The sequence below is a fragment of the Astatotilapia calliptera genome, chromosome 16, assembly GCF_964374335.1.
Source record: "Astatotilapia calliptera chromosome 16, fAstCal68.1, whole genome shotgun sequence".
Taxonomy (NCBI): domain Eukaryota; kingdom Metazoa; phylum Chordata; class Actinopteri; order Cichliformes; family Cichlidae; genus Astatotilapia; species Astatotilapia calliptera.
In genome coordinates, this window is record NC_137437.1 from 6,306,971 (window position 1) to 6,326,506 (window position 19,536).

The 19,536-nt window shown below is 40.6% G+C and overlaps 1 protein-coding gene across 1 annotated transcript in view; it reads left to right on the forward strand.

Annotated features, from left to right (window-relative positions):
- Nucleotides 1-9,540, forward strand: part of tbx15 (T-box transcription factor 15) — a 34,566-nt gene extending 25,026 nt beyond the window's left edge. The window contains exons 7-8 of the mRNA XM_026144601.2: nt 4,992-5,089; nt 7,589-9,540. Coding sequence (XP_026000386.1) covers nt 4,992-5,089; nt 7,589-8,421 — 931 coding nt within the window. The 3' untranslated portion in view covers nt 8,422-9,540. The remainder of the gene's footprint in view (nt 1-4,991; nt 5,090-7,588) is intronic.
- The last annotated feature ends 9,996 nt before the right edge of the window (nt 9,541-19,536 follow it).

Consider the following 19,536-nt stretch of genomic DNA (forward strand, 5'->3'; position numbering starts at 1 on the left):
AATCATGCCCACATTCCCACACGACCTATAAAGCAGTGAAGCCGGCCATTTAGTCGCTATGAATTACAACCAGAATTCCGTGAGATATGTTTGCTCTCCTCTTCCTGACACAAATCCAAACAAAAGGCAAATGAAACACAATACAAAAATGGTTTGACTCTTATTGTCGCACGGTAAAAGGTTGCACTGGGACATGTTGTCATTACTGTCTTGTTACTGTGTGATGTTAGCCAGAGACAGCAGTCTGACTCTGCACTGTGGAAGACTTACTTCTACTTACTTTTCAAGCTAACTAATAACATTATTGATTATGTTGGATTTTATCCTGATGCTTTCTTAGATGTTCTACATCACTGTTTACCTCTCCTTCTGCCTCTATCCCCCTCCTCTCATCTCCTCCCCTCTTTTCTCTTGATTCGCCTTGTTGCACCCAGTCACTGAATCATCCTATATCTATAACATAGTGGAGGAGAGGAGGAAAGAGAAGGGGTCTCCACACATGAAAGCAGCCCCCTCATCTGGTCCGCATTATTGGCGCACAGATATTTGAGACATCTTTTTTCGTTTTTCAGACAATAGACCGTTTGATTTATGAACTGGCATTAGAATTTCATTGCAGAAAAGCTACAGATGAAAAGATAACAGAGCACAAGAGATTTGTCTTTAGAGAGAGAAAATGAATTGATCCTCACGTACTGCTCAGGATTCCTTCCCTTCACGCCCGTCTGGGATTTGTTTTGGTTCAGATTTGGCCAGGACACACTGAGATTTCAGACTGCTTCTGTTACCTTAAAAGCCCTCTCTCAGTCATTCTGAATTTCATGCTTTGTGTCGGAGCTGATTTCTTTTTTTTTATTGCGTCATTCATGAATATTGTTAGCGAGCTGCAGCTCTGATCTTTGACCTTCATGCTGCTGTTTCAGAATAATTATGGTGATTTGGGAGTTTGGTCACACAGGATGAAGTTATTAGCTCAATATGAAATGTAACTGTAGATACGGCGTGTTTCCAGCTCACAGTCAGGTCTGATTTTTAATCAAGAAAAAAACTGCAAATATTCAGTTCAATCAAACATAAACGTCTGATTATAATTACACTTTGGCAAATCTTGACTTATGAAGGTCAACCCAGTATTAGGGCATAAATGCAATAAATGATCATATATCATCATCATGATGATGATGATGATTATTATTATTATTATTATTAACTGCAACATTGCTAATACAAGAGATAGGGCCAAGGGCAGATGCTTCTGCATCCCCTGAATTATTTTCACAAGATTTCTCAACATTTTGATGATCAAATGATGATAAACGAAACCACAATTAGCAAAAACTGGTTAAAAAAAATTTCATTAGCATGATAATCATGATTTTTCTCTTGGTCAAAAGTTTGTCTATCAAGGAAAAATCCTGCAACACGACCACCTCTGACTAACATTATCATCGATTTGGATGCAGTTTCCGATGTGGCAGTGATTGGATGCTGGCATCAGCATCAGGTGCAGCTTGTTAGGTTAGTGGCTCCTGTGAGCAGTCAGTGGATGTTGTCTGAAGCAAATGCCGATGTGTGTTGGCAAAGCCAAGAAATTCCAGCTGCATGGACAGATCAGGCGGAGTCGTTCGTAATTTTATTATGTGCACATGCATCCTTGGTGGCTAATCATCATCATCATCATCAACTTTATTTATAAAGCACTTTAAAACAACCACAGCTGACACAAAGTGCTGTACATTGGAACTGTAAAATAAAATTACATGAGATATAAATAAAAAACAAATAAAAGAAGAGTGAAATCATTAATTAAATAACTACTGCATTAAAAAAAGAAACTAAGTCTCACTGAGGTTAAAAGCCAAGGAATAAAAGTGGGTTTTAAGACGTGATTTAAAAGTGGACAGTGAAGGGGCCTCTCTAACATGCATGGGCAAATTATTCCATAATTTTGGAGCCACAATAGAGAAGGCCCTGTCCCCTCTGAGCTTCCTCCTGGATCTCGGTACCTCCAGGAGCAGCTGGTCAGCTGACCTGAGAGACCGACAGGGTATGTGGGGATGAAGAAGCTCAGAGAGGTAAGGCGGGGCAAGACTGTGTAGACATTTAAAAACAAACATAAGAATTTTAAAATTAACTCTAAAAGACACAGGCAGCCAGTGCAGAGAGGCTAGCACGGGGGTTATATGCTCTCTTTTTCGAGTTCCTGTTAGGAGTCGTGCAGCCGCATTTTGAACCAGCTGCAGACGTGAGAGCAATGACTGACTGACCCCCACATAAAGTGAGTTACAGTAGTCCAGGCGGGAAGAAATAAAAGCATGGATCACTGTTTCAAGGTGCTGCCTCGAAAGAAAAGATTTTAGTCTTGCCAGTCGCCTTAAATGATAAAAACTGAACTTCACCATTGCTCTGATTTGGTTGTCCAATTTAAAATCACTGTCCAACTTAAAACCAAGGTCAGTAACAACAGATTTAAAATAGACTTCCAGGGATCCTAAAACAACAGAGGAGGACTCACAGGGACCACTGGGTCCAAACACCAACACTTCTGTTTTCTTTTTATTAAAATTTAAAAAGTTTCGAGCCAACCAAGCTTTAATGTCATCTAGACATGTCAAGAGAGGTTTTATGGAGATGGCATCCTTGCGTTTTAGTGTCAAATAAATTTGGCAGTCATCGGCATAACAGTGAAATGAGATCCCATGCCTTCTAAGGATAGAACCCAGAGGCAGTAGATACAGAGAAAAGAGCAGTGGCCCTAAAATTGAGCCCTGTGGGACACCACATGACAGAGGAGCAGAAGACGATTCGTAACCGAGAAGGCTGACAGAGAAAGTTCTATCTGACAAATAAGACCTAAACCAATTGAGTGCAGTGCCACCAATACCCACTACATCATGTAATCGAGAAATTAAAATATTGTGGTCTACTGTGTCAAAGGCAGCAGTTAGGTCAAGCAAGATAAGAACAACATGGTTACCAGAATCACATGCCAGAAGGATGTCATTAAAAACCCTTAGTAATGCAGATTCTGTGCTGTGAAGGGTTTTAAAACCTGACTGAAAAACCTCAAAGATGCCATTTTCATCTAGAAAATCTTTCAGTTGACTAAAAACAATTTTCTCTAAAACCTTGGAGACTAAAGGCAGCTTGGAAATAGGCCTATAGTTCGCTAAAACTGTGTGATCAAAGCCAGGTTTCTTAAGCAGTGGCTGTACTACTTCATGTTTGCAGGAACCACACCAGAAGACAGACTGCTGTTAATAATGTCAAGGACATACTGTTGTATACTAGGAAAAATTTCTTTAAAGAATTGTGGAGGGACAGGATCCCGTGGGGAACCTAATGTGTCAGATTAGGGTTAGAAAGGTCAACAGGTGAGACAGACGAGATAAAAGCAATTAACATTTCTTGTGCTTAGCTTGAACAAGTCACAATTATCTGTAATGAGTAACGACAGTCGTTTAGTCCACATCTTTCTTGTCACCTTGTGGTAAACACTAGATAGGAAGGAAAATCAAGGTAATTTCCAGTGAAACCAAACCTTGCTCGCCCCCTAATAAAATACTAACCCTCTCTTGATTTGCCTTCTCTGCAGCCAGGTTGAGCAAAATGTAAAAGTGCTGCAGCTGCAACTGAAAGCAGTGGAAACAGGCAGCTGCGCACATAAAAGCAGGTGTGACATATTTTGTTATTATTGCCACGCGCGTCTTTTAAACGTTACTCAGCTTCTATTAGTATCGGATATGGGTGACATAAACAGTTATAAAAAATACCTAAGGTACTTTCTTTGGGTTTTTAAGCTGTAAAATGAACGTGCAGCTCATTTGCTGTGAAGCATTACCAACCGATTCCATATTCAGGGGAAATTCCAAATTAATAGAAAGGCCAAACTTGCACTGCTAATTCTCAAATTAAGCACCATCTTGTTTTCCTTTTTCTGAGTTTCTTGTTGAATCTTAATGCGGTCCTCTCTCAGCCTTACGGTTATGGGGGTGTCGTCAGTTGTCTGGTGACCAGGCTTTATGGCCCGGTGGAGGGATACAGCTCATTTGTTGGGTTTTGGTCCCGCGGCAGCAGTGCAACTGTATGAATGAGTGCAGTGATGATGAGGGCTGGGCTGATTAGCATGGCGCACTAACGAGCTGCCACAGCCAGGGAGCTGGTGGCCCTAAAATAACACAGGGAGCAGAGCGGACGCTGCTTTGCCTGGGCCAGAGCCGAGTGCCATGTGGGGAAGTAAATCAAGCAGGAAGGAGAACCATGTACAGATTCAGGATGAAATGTCACCTCAGATTTATATGCACACTAAAATTCTGCTCCTTTTTAATGGCCCCAGTTTCCTCCTAGCTGGACTCTGGTTTATCCCACCTCTCTCTCCATCTACATTATATATCTCAAACCCACCCCAGCTCCCGATGTTTCTAGCTGTCTCACTGACATGTAGAATATCACTGCCCATTTTTCTTCCATTGATGTTTTCAGTATATTTAGATTCTCCCTCTATGTACTCGTCAAGTCACAGTTTATTAATTCTATTAACAGAAACGAGTAAATTCCTTATTTAACTCTATTAAAAGTACAGTTTTAAAATAAAGTTAAGTATTAAAAAGGCTGATTTTGGTGCAAGAGTGAAGAAAGAAATATGAATACTTTCCCCAAACTTTGGTTATTGTTCTCATTAAGCGTTTCAGTGTTCATTTCAAACATTTAAATGTCTATAGTAACAATCAAAGCTCATAATTATCTAAAATCAGGCTTCTAGAACTTTAAATACAACGGTGAGCCTGATCGAGGCTTCAAGCTTTAGACTAAAAAAAAAGAGATACATGCTTAAAATCAGTGATTAATCTATGACTGATAATATTATTTTCTCTGTCCTAGCAGCAGCTTTTATTGTAAACTTCACTAAAAAAAAAACTTTCCTCTTGTTTTCATTTCTTTTTTTGTGTTTGTGTGTGTGTCCTAAAATTGGTTTTGCATGTCTCTGTCAGGACTGGCCTTGAGGCGATCATGGAAACATATGCTTTCTGGAGACCTCCAGTGAGGACACTCACATTTGAAGACTTTACAAATATGCAGAAACAGCAAGGTATGTAAATAAATATATTTGTGCAGTCCTTCTCATCTGTCTTAAAGGAACAAATTTACCTTAACTTTGTGATATTAAAAAAAGTATTACAGTAGAATAATGTAAGGCAAAAAAACCCCAACCTACTAATAAACTACTGACTGTGAAACTGTATGATATTGCTTCCTTTTACAATATGCTATATTCAGTCAGTATTTTAAACCTTTAGATCTTCTTTTCTATGTGTTGAAAAACACGCCACACAATTATAAGTTTCCGTATTATAAAGCCTTTTCTCAGTTTTTGACCAATAAATCAGTAAGTAAACTTTGAAGACTTTGATGGGTATCAACCAGATTTTAATGGATTCTTAAAATGACCCCACTTTACACCCCTACAAATTTTGGCATAACTTTTTGAACTATTGTGTTTACAGACAGAATGACACGCGTGCAAACGCTAACAAACACATAACCTACTTGGCAGGGGTAATGAAATGCAAAATGATGTTAAAGTCACATTTATGGTTAAGAAACACACACACACACACACACACACACACACACACACACACACACACACACACACCATAATAAGTTTATGAATGACTGTCAGTACATCAAGGATCGCTGTATCATGATACCATCATTGTCACGGGCGACTTGCACGAGTATTGTAATTATGAATTAGTTTGTGTTTTCAGATAAAACCTGTAAACTGAAACCAAACATGAAACGATCACTGACTGGAACATTTTTACTTTCGTTTTTTTTTTTTTTGTGATTTTAAATGTATTTGGTTTAAAATTGGATTTTCATAACTGAAACGTCACATCATCTTTTTTTTTAGGGCTCATTACAGTGTAGTGTAATACATTACTGCACAGTTACCTAGAGTTGTGTGCAGTGGTACTTACCATGACCTTGGCGCATTGGTGTCCCAGTGTGAACTCTCCATGTGCATATTTTCCCTCCATATATCAGCTGTGGTTGTCCTTCATCTGAGCTTGGCCATACACTGCTCCTCTGGCAGGTCTGCCTGCGTCTGCTGAACTTTTCACATCACGCGTAGCCGTTGCAAATAAAATCGTTAAACAAACCCTGTGGCTTTTGGACGGCTCCACGACAAGAGTCAGCGTCACTTGGGCCACCTCCCTTTGTCTCAGCTCCAGAGTCGACAACCAGGAACGAGTCATGGCTCATATCAAGGGCCTCGCCGCTTTCAAGCAACTCTAAAGCAACGCTGACCTGATCCATGTTACCCTCGGAGGTCAGCATGACGTGATGCTCCATGTTTTGTCAGAGCGGGCTGACACGTGTTTGTTATCTTTAAACTTCTCCGCAGTGATTAAGATTTAATTAAAGTCCTTGCTCTGTCAGTGAACCCTGTATCATCTCATAAAGACTCTGTGTTGTGTGCATGTGCACTCTGTGGTAACTGTAAGGAACTGTGTAGCTTTGCTCTTATGGCACCAGACACCCTTTTCCCCTTCAAAGCAATCAAGCATTCTCCCTCGGCACTGAAGCCCCCCGAGCCCGTCTATCCAGAGGAAAACATGACATCACTTAACTATCGTTCTCTCTTTCCGAAATATATCTACCTTGCCCCCCTTTTCTTTTCTCTCCCTCCTCATAAGCTCCCCCCTTCATCTCCTTGAGCTGAGCAGAGCGCTGCGGCGATATTATCGAAGGCATATGGTGCAAAGAAGAGCCCGAGCCAAGCGAGTCCTGGATTATTTAGTTATGCGTCCTCCTCATTCCGGTTTCAAACTGAATTTTAGGATAGCAGCATGAACGTGAGCCAAGTTCTTATTAACACAAAAGTATGTGATTAATACCTCACAGCTTTCACATCTCTCTGAAAGGCTTGGCCTGAGGATCTTACTTGTGCCACCAAACTTATATGCATGTATTATATGTGGGGTGACACGAATCTCCTCAGAACAGAATATTTAATGCGGCGTGTTTTACAAAACAGTTCGTGATCGTGTATACAGAGTACGGCTGCAGTTGGTCTGAGAACAGGGGTTTGACAAAGCCCATTTGGATCAACTGACTGAGTTTGCATAACAACACACAATCTCATGGGAACTTCAGTTTGAAGCCTCTAGTTCTTCAGTCTAGTGCAGGGGTGGGCAATCTCAGTCCACGAGGGCCGGTGTCTCTGCAGGTTTTAGATGTGTCCTCGAACCAACACAGCTGATTTAAATGGCTAAATTACCTTCTCAACATGTCCTGAAGTTCTCCAGAGGCCTGGTAACGAACTAATCATGTGATTCAGGTGTGTTGACCCAAGGTGAGATCTAAAACCTGCAAAGAAACATAAGCAAAAGTTGAATGCAACAGAAACCGAGACATGTCAGTCACAGTGTGGTCATGCCCTAAGGGATACCCTGCTTTATCGCTTTTTAATGCAGGTTTAAGGCCATTTGGAGAAGCCTTTTGAAGCATTACAGTTTCTGGTACTCCCACATTGGCTTTTGTATAGTTCACTCATTCTCTCTGTATTTCTGTTTTGCAGGGGGCAGCACAGGCACTTCTCCTACCACCTCCAGCACAGGAACTCCATCTCCCTCTAGTGCAGCACACCTCCTTTCTCCCTCCTGCTCCCCTCCAACCTTTCACTTGGCCCCTAACACCTTCAATGTGGGCTGTAGGGAAAGTCAGCTTTGCAACCTGGGCCTGTCGGAGTACCCTGCCTGTGCTCGCAGCAACATGGCGGCCCTACAGGGATATGGCGGCCTGGCTGAAAGTTCATATGGACGCCTCCAGGCTGCAGGGAGTGCTGTGGCGTCTGGTCAGCCCTCTGAATCCTTTTTGCCACAGAGGACTTCCTCTTTGATTGCTGCCGGCATGCAGGGTAGCACTCACGCTTCCCTGACTGGCAGCGGCAGTGGCGGCGGCGGCGGGGGCAAAATGGATGGCTATAGCGGTCAGCTCGGCTCATTCCCAGCCTCTCAGCTTCAGTACGTGATGCAAACCGGGGGAAGCTCCAGCTCAGCCTCGTCCTCTTCATCAGGATCCGCCCCTTCCTCTGCCCACATGTTTGGTGGAAGCCACCACCACGTGCAGCAGGGCTCCTACAACGCTTTCTCCCTCCACAACCCTTACAATTTGTACGGATATAACTTCCCCACTTCTCCTCGCCTGGCCGCCAGCCCCGAGAAACCCCAGGGCGGTTTGCTCTGCTCCTCCACTCCTGCAGGGGCATTCGCCGAGCGCCAGTACTTGTCCAATGGAAGCATGGACACCATGCACATGATCGGCAACACCACCGGTGGCCAGCAAAGCAGCAGCTCTTGTGACGGACGTCAGTATGGCTCCTCATCTCAGATGTCCATGCACATGGTGTAGGAACTCAGACCCAACCTTGCAGGGCGCCACGTTTTTAATGTCTTCAATATGAAAAGTAAATCTACGAACCTGGTTTGGTGTTAAGTTTGAACCAGTGTTTTCACATGAAGGATAGATATACTGAGGTACAAAGGAAGCTTTCAGAAAAAGGATGTCCTCTCAACATTTTGTTTTTAAAGATACTTACAGTGGAAGACAAAAATATTATTTAATTATCTTTGTATTAATGAAGGACGGCAACTTGACAGCAATGAAACAACAACCTCATTCAGATCAGTGTTATAAGAAGTGGCAGTGTACTTACTCTGGTACAGAGGGGATTATCAGTTGTGAGTGTCATTGTGCAATAGAAGCAACAGGTTCTTCAAAATGACTTGATTCTTTGGGGACTCAAATGTCATCTGCTCTTCCTGCCATTCTGTAACCAAAGAACCTTCTATGTGATACAGAGGGCTTTTACTTCACTCGGCACTTGTGCCATATTAGCTTGGGAATGTCAAAGTGTCAGTGGTTGCTGACAAAATCCACAGTTTTTGGCTGGAATGAAATAGACAACTGGACCGGATCACCAAATGACTCTCTGCTCCACGTACATGCAGGAGAGAAACTGGTGCATGCTGTGGCAGATGGTGAAAACACACAAATCTGGTAATTGATGCAAGAGTTCACTGAGGAACTTTTGCTTCATCCTGAAAATGCCAGCATATATGCACATTAGAAATCAGGACTTCACCACGCAACTCAACCTTTTCTCCTCTAAGACTGGATTGGTTATTTTTTGAGTGGATTCTGTTTTAAATATATATATAAATATATGTATAAGATGGCGAATGCAATCAATAACATAAGCTTAAAAAGTTGTTGTGTGACAAAAAGTAAGCAATAGCAGCACAGAGTAAAGTATGTTGTGACGTGTATTACAGATGTGTATTTAAGTGCTGAACAGTATAGCAATTTTACAGGACAATCTGTTATTAAAATGTGTGAAAAAGGGGAAATAGCAACGTAATTCTTTTTTTGTGAAACATTTTAAAAAAATGTAAATACAAGTGCCAAGCACCTAAAAAACAAACAAACAAACAAAAAAAGAAACCCTCAATAAACGTTTTAATTCATTTACATGGGTTGGATTTCTTCCCTCTCTGTGAACAGTACAGGCAATTATTCTGGAAGATTAAGAACATACGACATTTTCTAATTCAGATGAAAAAAATGCGTCTTTGTTAGTAACATATAGACTGTATATAAGGACTTGACAAGGTTCCTAGTTTGAATCCCAGCTGAACCCTTTCTGTGTGGAGTTTGCATGCTCTTTCTCTTCTCTGTGAGATTCCTGTGGATACTCCAGCTTTTCTCAAAAGTGCAAAGACGTGCATGTTTTAAAGAGACCACAGCTTTGAGGTAGATACAGTCCTGTAAATATATATAATAAAGCACTGTACAGTTAAAATGTAACTTAAACTTTAAGTGATCACTAAATGCAAGCGCGTTGCATTACATTAATTCACTTATTCGTTTGCGCGTTAAAGTCTTAATTTGAGCATTTTGGCTGTTGACAACTTGTGTTTTCAGTGCAGGATGTGAGAATATTTAAAGGAGAAGCAGAGTGTTAAATGATCATATTACGCTAACATGCTTGATTGTGAAGTGCTTCCAGAGACTGGACTGGATTTGACCGACACTGATACCTTTTAAACGGTTGAATGTGGTTCCACGGTGGTCCTACAGACAAGTGTCCTTTTTCATGAGGTGTTTTTGATCTTTCACATTTTTTTCTCATTAAATTTGCTGTAGTTAGTGCAGTAAGTAACATCCTTATAAAGTACAACAATCTATCTCACTTCTTAGATAGAACAAATGTCTAAGACTGTGACTCTTGAGTACAAAGCACTGCATAGCAGGCCATACTATTTGTTAGATTACATAAAAAAGGCTTTAAAAGTCACCTACAGCACAAATGCAAATGAGAGGTCCAGTTTAGTGACCTGAATTAGCAGATGGTTGTAGTTATATGGACAAAAAGATGCATAATTTTAAGCCTTAATACAACTTCCCCCTTTCCACCCCAACCGACCCGCACACCCACCTTGCTGTTGTTATGAAGCAGGGAAGCTGGCTACAGACCAAGCGCCTGTTTTGTGCCAAGCTGTAAACATAGTTATTCTATAAAATGGAAATCTATCTGGATCGGCCTGTTTTACAGCATTAAGTGGCCATTTGAACAACTGTAACTTTTAGCTCTTTCACAGCGTTTTGGCTTAATTTGGTGGTTCCCGCTTGGTCATACGCCTCAAACTCAGAGGAAACAGGAGTTGCGCATAAGCAAAACAAATTAGACTGTTTAAAGTAGGTAATCAACAGAATAATGATGCTTTTACTCACCACATGTTCTGTATTTCACAGCTATATACTGATTAACTCTTGGAAATGACTGATAAATATCATCTAAGAAGCATGCCATTTTGAATGGAGCTTGACATTCTATCTACGAGAGCTGATTTGCCAGTCGCAGCCTCTTGGCCACAATAGCAACAAATGGCGTGATTATTAATCACGCAAGAGAGTGTTCTCTGCTTATAAAACACACACATCTGCTCCGCTCCACATCACAGGCACGGCTTCAAACGCTGACGCAATGCATCGATCATAAACCAAAACTGGGAGAAAAAGACCCCAAGAAAAAGACGATTTTTCTCCCTGCTGGTTCTGTTTATTATGAGAATGAAGAATAAAGCTCTTGTGCCAACTGCACTCAGCTGCACTACTCCTGTTGTGCTTGTTGCACAAAAATATGGCACCTGTTTAAAGAGACAGAAAAATCCCCTTGTAATCATTTGAACCTCCAAGCGAAGGAAAATATTCAGCTTTTAGGATCGTTCCTACTGCAGCCTTGTGGTTCTTCTCTTGTTATACAGACGCAGATTCCAGCGATTTAGCCGGGGCCAATCAGCATCTATTACACGGATGTCTTCTGAACGGCTCTCCCCAATCACTTCCTATCACGAGTACAGCTCCAGCCATGAAATATCATATCTGAACCATCATCGGAAAATGAAGGGGGTAAAGGACCGTGGAGACGGCGACCCACTATTGGAAACACCTGTTTTTCCAAGCATGACTTCAAATAATGAGCAGGGTGATGTACCGGAGAGAAGCGTATGATTTCATAATTTGGCATCACTCCATCTATCTGGACATTATTTCCAATAATTATTCACATTATTTGTCTGATATGCGCCCCATCTCCTGTTCCAGCAACATTCAAAACCACCCTGTTACCCACCCCCCCACCCGTCTTCACAGCAAATCTACCTCAGGGCCTGTTAAATAGGAGATGTATTGGTAAAGAGGAGCAGTGCACATGGCTCTACAGAGAGGCGGCATGACATAATGCACAGCAGGTCTGTTTTTATACCGTAAACTATCCATCAGGTCCTTAAGTGGAAAAGAATGGCAAGAGGCTTGAGTAACAGCCACTCGCTGCCTTTCATCGTGGCGTCTTTCATTAGAAACAAAATATGCAAAAGGAACTCACTGATTGATTAATGGCGGAGCGTGGCCGACTCGCCGTAAAACATGAAACTGTAAGACTTGGAGATACGGAACTGGAGCTTTTTTAACGAGGTCCTCTGACAGGGATGCTGCTTTGAGCCTGCTTTGACTGACAGCACGCTGACTGAAAGATATTCCATAATCCCCACATCTCAGCCATTGATCTTTCCCTCCCGACACATTTCAGAAATTTTAAAAGACTCAGAAATTGCTCTCTGGGGATTTCTACTGGACGCGAGTCCAGTTGAGGGGGGAGCTGTGACCATGTGCCAAAGTGAGGAAAAACACTGCTTTAATTTCAGAGAACCCTGAGCCTGGTTTTGACATGACAGAGTGTGAGTTTATATCGGACACTTCAATCAGTAAATCCTGGTAAACTATTGCCCTCTTGTGTTTATTCCTCTCTTATGCTTGAGATTCCTTGGCCTGACTCATCTTCACAGTAAATTATTGCTGACAGGAGACGCAGACCCACTTTTCTGAGGTGTTACAGTGGGCCTGACATGTGTATTGGAACACTAAATCATTGTTCTTCTGCAAAGGGCTCTCACATACCTTGGGCCGTCTTACACCAGCATTCTTTTCTCCTTCAAGGAACATCTTGAAGCTATTTTAGGATTGATAAAGTCATGATGCAGATGTCAAGCGTTAAAAAAAGAAACATAACAGGTTCTGGCAATGAGGCTAAAGTCTGTACAGCCACAGGAGTACAGATCTCTGAAACAACCCTGTGCTTGTTTGTATGTCTGTCTATAGAATGAAACAAAGGGAACATGTAGAAGAGGAAGTAAATATAAAGTCTTCACATTTATTTCAGCACTGCTGGATGTCTCTGTAGCTTACAAAGATTAAACAACAGCCAACTGCACTTTACATCTGTGAAAAGTGCAATAAAAATACATTTTACTTACAAATTAGGAAAAGAGAGGGTTTAAGGAGCCATTTTCATAGTGAAAACTATGTGATGTGTTTGGATTTTGCCAAATGTCACACTTATGATTACTGGTTGCACCTATCCGAAGGACATTGTTCCTGAAGTCTTGTTTGTTCTAATGCAACTTTGCCAATCTAAGCTGTGTTGTTATGTTCTTTTTAGAGAGAAAAGGATTTCTCCTTTAAAACAGGCCGTACGTGTTGAGTCTTTTTCTAATTGTACTGTCATGAACTTTAACACATTTACACTGAGATGTAGCTCTTGGGGTTTTTGCAGTATCTCTGAGCATTGATCGGTCTGACCTTGGGTTGAGTTTTCTGGGATGTCCACTTCTGGGAAGTGTAAAATTGTCTTGTCTTATAACCCTTCCCAGAAAACGTTCTTTAAGAACCTTGCTGCTGTCTTTCCTCTTTGGCATCGTGTTAAGACGCACCTGAAAGTTTCAGATCAGGAAACTGCCAAAAACTCTGCTTTTATAAATGTCTTCACAATTGCCGATGATCACTTTATCAAGTGCATCATTTGATTATCAGCAGCTGGCTGGGACTTATCCTCGTGATTCCTGTGTAAGTAGTAAAGGTGTACTTAGGTTTTCATAGGACCTTATACATGTAAGATTAATGTCCAAAGCCAACACTGCAAAAATGAATGAATAAATACAAATTTAAAAGTAAAAGACAAACAAACAAATACTTAAAATCAATATCTAATATGTTTTTTCACAATTTCTTACTTTGTTTTTGTTTTTCTTTGTAATTTCTAATGATAATAATGGTGATCCTTGAGCTGTTTCAGTGATTTTTTTTTGTTTGTGTCTCACAGAACTGATGATTTAAAATAGGAAATGATCTACAATGAAAAGAAGATAACCTGATAACTGGCAGCAGGGTAAAATGTAATAACCCCGCAAATAAGCAAAAGTAACATTCTTTAGCAGCACTATTTTACCTTAAAGCCTGCTTTGTCCTAAACTGTAGTTCTAAACTTGGCGTTTAGAATTATATCCAAAGCAGAATCAAATTTCTCTTGGGCCAAATCCTTCAACACTGTTACGCTGTTAATGCTGTCAAATAAATACAACCACAACATTCTCTAAAATGGCATAAATTCGCATGAAAGAATAGCAAGAAGTCTGATATTCTCATTGTAGGAACTACACTGGAAACCAGGAATGCAAGTGAGATGACTGCCAATAACAGTACTTTTCAGGATGAAAGAAAGTGAGATAAAAAAAGTAAATGTAAAATGGATAGATCAGCAGAATATTGGAATAATGAGCCACTGAGTTGGAAACTTTATGTATCCCTCAGTCTCAAAACTGCATAACAGACGGTGGCTACCATATCAGATATTATACTGATTGAGACAATTTACCACAACTTATGTTTAAAAGAATTCTGCACAGTTAGAAACTTTGATGATATTAGGTAAAATATTCAGTCAACAACAGTCAAAGTTTGTGTAATGTTCTTTATAGCTGCAACATTTTGTTACTGTCATAAATATGCATTATTTCCTGGGCAAAGGAAGTTTAAACATGCCTATCAGCAGAACATCTTTGTAACACAGCTACAGTATTTGGTAGAAGACAATAAATTGAGATTTTCAAGCCTTGGATTTGATGTTCATTGTTCTTATGCTCAGTTTTACGCACAGAGATTAACTAAAACACAAATAAATATTCTCACACACTCAGAAAAGGGCCTCAGCCATGGCATGCGGGTCAACAGGAAAACAGTTGAAATGATTTTCCTTCTTCCTCTGGAGAGAAAAAAAAAGATGTTTGAGATATGGTTGACCCTCTCGGGCAGGTGGTTCTGATAAAGACCCCAGGCCCAGATGGAGACAGACCCGTCCGAGGCAGTCCCATGGTGCCATGCCTGCTGAGAACAAAGACGCCCCAGTGGAAAGCCCCCGTGTCTTAATGAGAGAGGTCCGGTGCTTTGTGGTGGCTTGCAGTCAGGTCCTCAAAGATTCAGAGGATCAGGTGACTGACCGGGCAGGTGACCCGGATATTGAAACCCCGTGGAGGGTTGATTTTTAGACTGTGAGAACCGGAGAGTTGGTGTGAGTTGAGTGTGAAGATGTAACAGTAGGCTCGGTGGAGCTGAAAGGCAAAAAAAAAAAAGAAGAAGAAAAGGAAAAATTGTTAAGAATGCTGGTAATACGTTAAAAATCGAGTCTTTCTCGTGGTTATACCTGAAATTGGATTTTTAAAAACATTGACCTTTTAAATGCTACAGCTCGAACTATGAGAAGAACTTTTAATTCAGAAATGAAAAAACAGCACTGGCTTGATTTATTTTAAAGTACACTTTAAAGAAACATTTGTTTAAAGTAATGCACTAAGATGGATGTATGGATGAAACATTTGTAATAAATTAGAATGAAATTTAGAATAAAAAGAATATTGCCTTAAAGTGGTTTAAAATATGTTTGTGCACATGTGCACACTATGACAAGTGTGGGAGCTGAAGTTATAAGTTATTGCTGACATAGCAATAAAATAGGAGAGTCCTGGATTTTTCAGCATCCTACATTTTATTATAAGCCTTCCAACTTAAAATAAATAAATAAATAAAAAATTCAGTGATGTAAACAATGTTGAAAGGCATTTCAAATCCTCCATTCCAGCATCAGAATGTAAATGCATTGAGAAAATTTCTGTTTTATTGTCTCCATGTAAGTTGTAGTTAGTCTTATAACCTTCAACAATGGATTTAATCCTTTATTTTGTCTTTAATATCCCCAAAAAACAGCAGAAGCAATCACAGCCACTGAAAACAGGGATATCAAAACTAATTCAAATAATGAATGAGATGAATCCCTCATCTGAAATTATTCTTTTCTCTCCTCTGAATTTTATTTTGGAGTCTGGAGACTGAATCTTCAGGAAATTAGAGAGCGGGAGCAGAAACTGAAACTCATTTAATGAGTCGAGTGGGAACATTTATTGTTTTACTGCATATACAGTCTATACCTAAATTTCAGGCGGAGCAGTATGTTTGGCACCAGATGCAATGACATGTATTAAAGCTACATAAGCTTTTCTATTAGTTAATACAGGTTCACACCTTACAAAGGCATAAAAGTTGCACTGTATTCAGAGGACGACAAACACTTAATAGTTAATGAAGTGAGCCACAGTTTGATTGTTAACTTAAACTGACCCCACCACCAACTGCACTCGACGAGATCTGTGGACATTTTACAGAAAAGCAATGGACTTGAGTGCACTATTGGCCCAGTTATGCTAGAAAAGAAAGCGTACAAAAGAGAAGAAGCCAGAGGTCGGTGCCATACAAAAAAGGCCGTCTCATAAAAGAGTCCTAATAAGTGTTTGCTTGAAACAGCATGCTTCCCTTTGAGAGGTTATTCAGAGTTTCCCATTTGCTATGCTCGTTACTTTCACAGGACGTTTGTTTAATGGTCAGTGTAGGGATGATGCGAACAAGCAGACAGATTTGAAAATGCAGACCTAATACACGGAGCTAAATATTCTGGAAAATATTAAACCCAACACATATGTGTTCTATAAATCACCTTTATAATGCTTGTCACATAAAATGTTACTATGACTGTGGGCTCGAGAGCGTGTCCGCCGTGTTAAAGCTGGCCTGATTTCAGGACTGCCAAGCAGCCCTTGGTTCCCCTCGCCACCATCAATCTATCTATGGGGGCCATACATGCCTGCCTGTGCGTGTCTGAATGCAAGTTTGAGAATGGCAGCTGTGCTCTCTCATGGATCTCACCTGCACTGGCTGGGCAGAGGCCAGGGACAGATTCTCAGAAATTTCATGGTGACATTTCTGAAGCCGTCAGTGAGCAAAGTGTCTGACTTAGTACTCTGATAAAACAACATTCTGTTGTGGTCTGGATAACACTGTTAAACAACGCTGGGGTAATCCCTGGTAACAGGCCTGTTGAAAGCTGAATCACACCCGTGCTCATTGTGCTGCCGAGCAACTTGGCCGGGGTCGCATTGCGACGTGCGCTGAGAGAGCAAAACATGAAGCCAGAGCGCTCTGTACTTTGGTGGAATTTGGAGTGGCTGCACATGTTTTCTCTAAACCTGTGTCAAAGACACTGAACAACTGTTTGGACTGTGCCAGACCTGACGACAAAGGCAAGCTGTGGGTTTTGTGTGGGTGGCTTCACAATTTGGTTACAATAGTCAAACATGCATGTGCCCATGGACACACAGAAGCAAGAACATTAGTGAGTGTATACAGGCGGACCTCTTTGGTTCCTTCATAATGATGATGTTCTCATGTGTGTGCTCTGGACTCTAGATATTCATGGACATTTGTCTCAAAACCACTGCCGATGTCTTCAACATCCTTTATGCGCTACTCCTTTTGATTTTAAGTCTTTGCTGAATCACATTATTGTAGTTGTTGTTTCTGAAAGAGCTTAGAGAGAAATAAAGCACAGCAGACAAATAACCAATACTACTCCACTGACCAGCATCTTTATTTTTGCAATCTTGACACTGTAAAAGTTTTTGTTGCATTAAAGGTGATTATTTTACTTTTTATCCACTCTTTTTGTGCGATTTGAATTAAACAAAAAATCTTAAAAATCTATTAGAACTTGCTGTCTCAGTTTTGTCAAAGTAAAGTTAAACTGACTAACAAAGTCAGTGTGTTTCCTAAGTAACACAGGCCTAGAAACAACCATCTAGCAACCACTATGAGGAAAAGCATTTGTATTCCCCAAGAGACTGTAATGGGTTTCTGAAGGTGGCCGGCAGCTGCTACAGTGAAATTGGTCACAGAGAGTTGTACGATGCTGCAGCAAAATCCTTTGAGATTGCCATAGTCACCAGTAGTTTGCATGAAAAAGGCAGACTGATCTAGGAAACTCTTTGAAGTTCAAGCCATTACTGAGTATTGCACCCACTAATTATTTAACTTATCTAAAAATTGTCCCAGCAAAGCATGCAAGTGGATAAACCCATTCCTTCTTTGGATGGTTATTGGTTGATGTCAATTAACTTCTCATGGAAGCTCAGACAGGTGGATACCCTTCCTTCAAGGTTTCTCTGTGAATGTAATTTACAGCCTCTGGTCTCCATGCAGTCAATTCATGCGTGAAACTGTTTAGATATCTTACAGCGAGTATAGTTTGTGAATACCCCTGTCAGCCGAATCTCTCACACCTGCTACATAAACCAACAGCAAGTAGAAGTCATAATTGAAAGTAACAACCCAAGATCTTTATTGCAAATATGCTGCATGGACTGTATGAAGAAGTTATGCAAGTTTATTACTTTATTTAGTTCATTAATTTCTTTCACAATAGTGTGACTAAACTAGTTTCAAAATGATTATGAAGTCTCAAGTAAAGGCACTGTGACTCCCAGTGTTTTCTAGGAAAACATTTCTTAGAGCATCATGCTGTCCTCACAGGCTTTCCTTCCCAGCACACATCCACCCAGCCACCTACATCAAAAAGAAAATGTTATTTATCAGGCCATGTTCTTCTATTGTTTCCCTCTGACAGAGAGGGCGGAGCAGGGGCCACTGCCTGGGCTTCCTCAAAACAAATTTGAACAACTGCAAATATCTCATCTAAAACTTGTCTCTTATCAAAGTGATTTAGGTTCTTATGTATGTATTTCTTTGCTGCATCTTCTTTGTGTAGTTCTTAGTAGGTAAAAAGTGGTTGTTAAGTGAGGTCTGAGCGGTGGGTTGGGTTAAATGAGTTTCGTGGTCGGGTTCGTTGTTAACATTATTCAGCAAAGTCGGATGTGTCCCGTTCTTTCAGAAGGATAGATTGGAGCAATGTGTTTTATACTGAGCAGTGTTGGGGACACGCAGAGCAAGCAGTTGCTGTTCAGATTGAGACCTCATGCTCAGTCATGGCCTGGGCAACAGGTTGTGTTTGGACTGCGCACTACTAGCCAGAACTGCTTTGTGCTGCCTGGCACTTAATCCACTTAAAGCCAATTACAAGTCTATTACTGTGATCGCCTTCCTGAAAATGACAATGCAGCATGTGGTGGAGGGAACCAGAGAGGAGGGAGCTCTGGTCCTCTCTCTGTTTGTTTCTAACAGCTCTGGAGTTAATTCTTTCCTCCCATGTGAGTGTTATCACCATTAGTTGGAGCAGCAGTGATTGATATAATGACTGTTTTGGCTAAAAGAGGCAGAAGGTGCTGAAGGATAAGTTCCTACTTTAACAAAGACAGTTTTACTTTTTTTCAGCAATAAATCTTTTCCTTGCTGTTCAGTCTATAGCACAGCTTAGTAAAGCTAAACATTTGTCTGTCAGCATATCTCATAAGCAGTGAAACATGACAACTTACAACTTTCATGAGCTACAGTATAAGCACATAAAAGATGAAATGAATTAGTAAAAATGAAAATAAAATCAGTGTCATATTTAACATATTTAAAATATTTTTACATTTAACAAAAACACAGCAAAGCTACAAATACAGCATGAAAACTAAACTTTCAACATGGCAGTACATTAATAGACATGTATACAAATGAGTATGAGCATGTCAGGGGCACAAGAGTGTGTAACAGAATACTGAATCCAGTTCATTCAACGCCTGTGGGTGTTATTAATTTATATCCTATTAAAATATATATTTTTATCTGGGGAAACGCTACACGTAT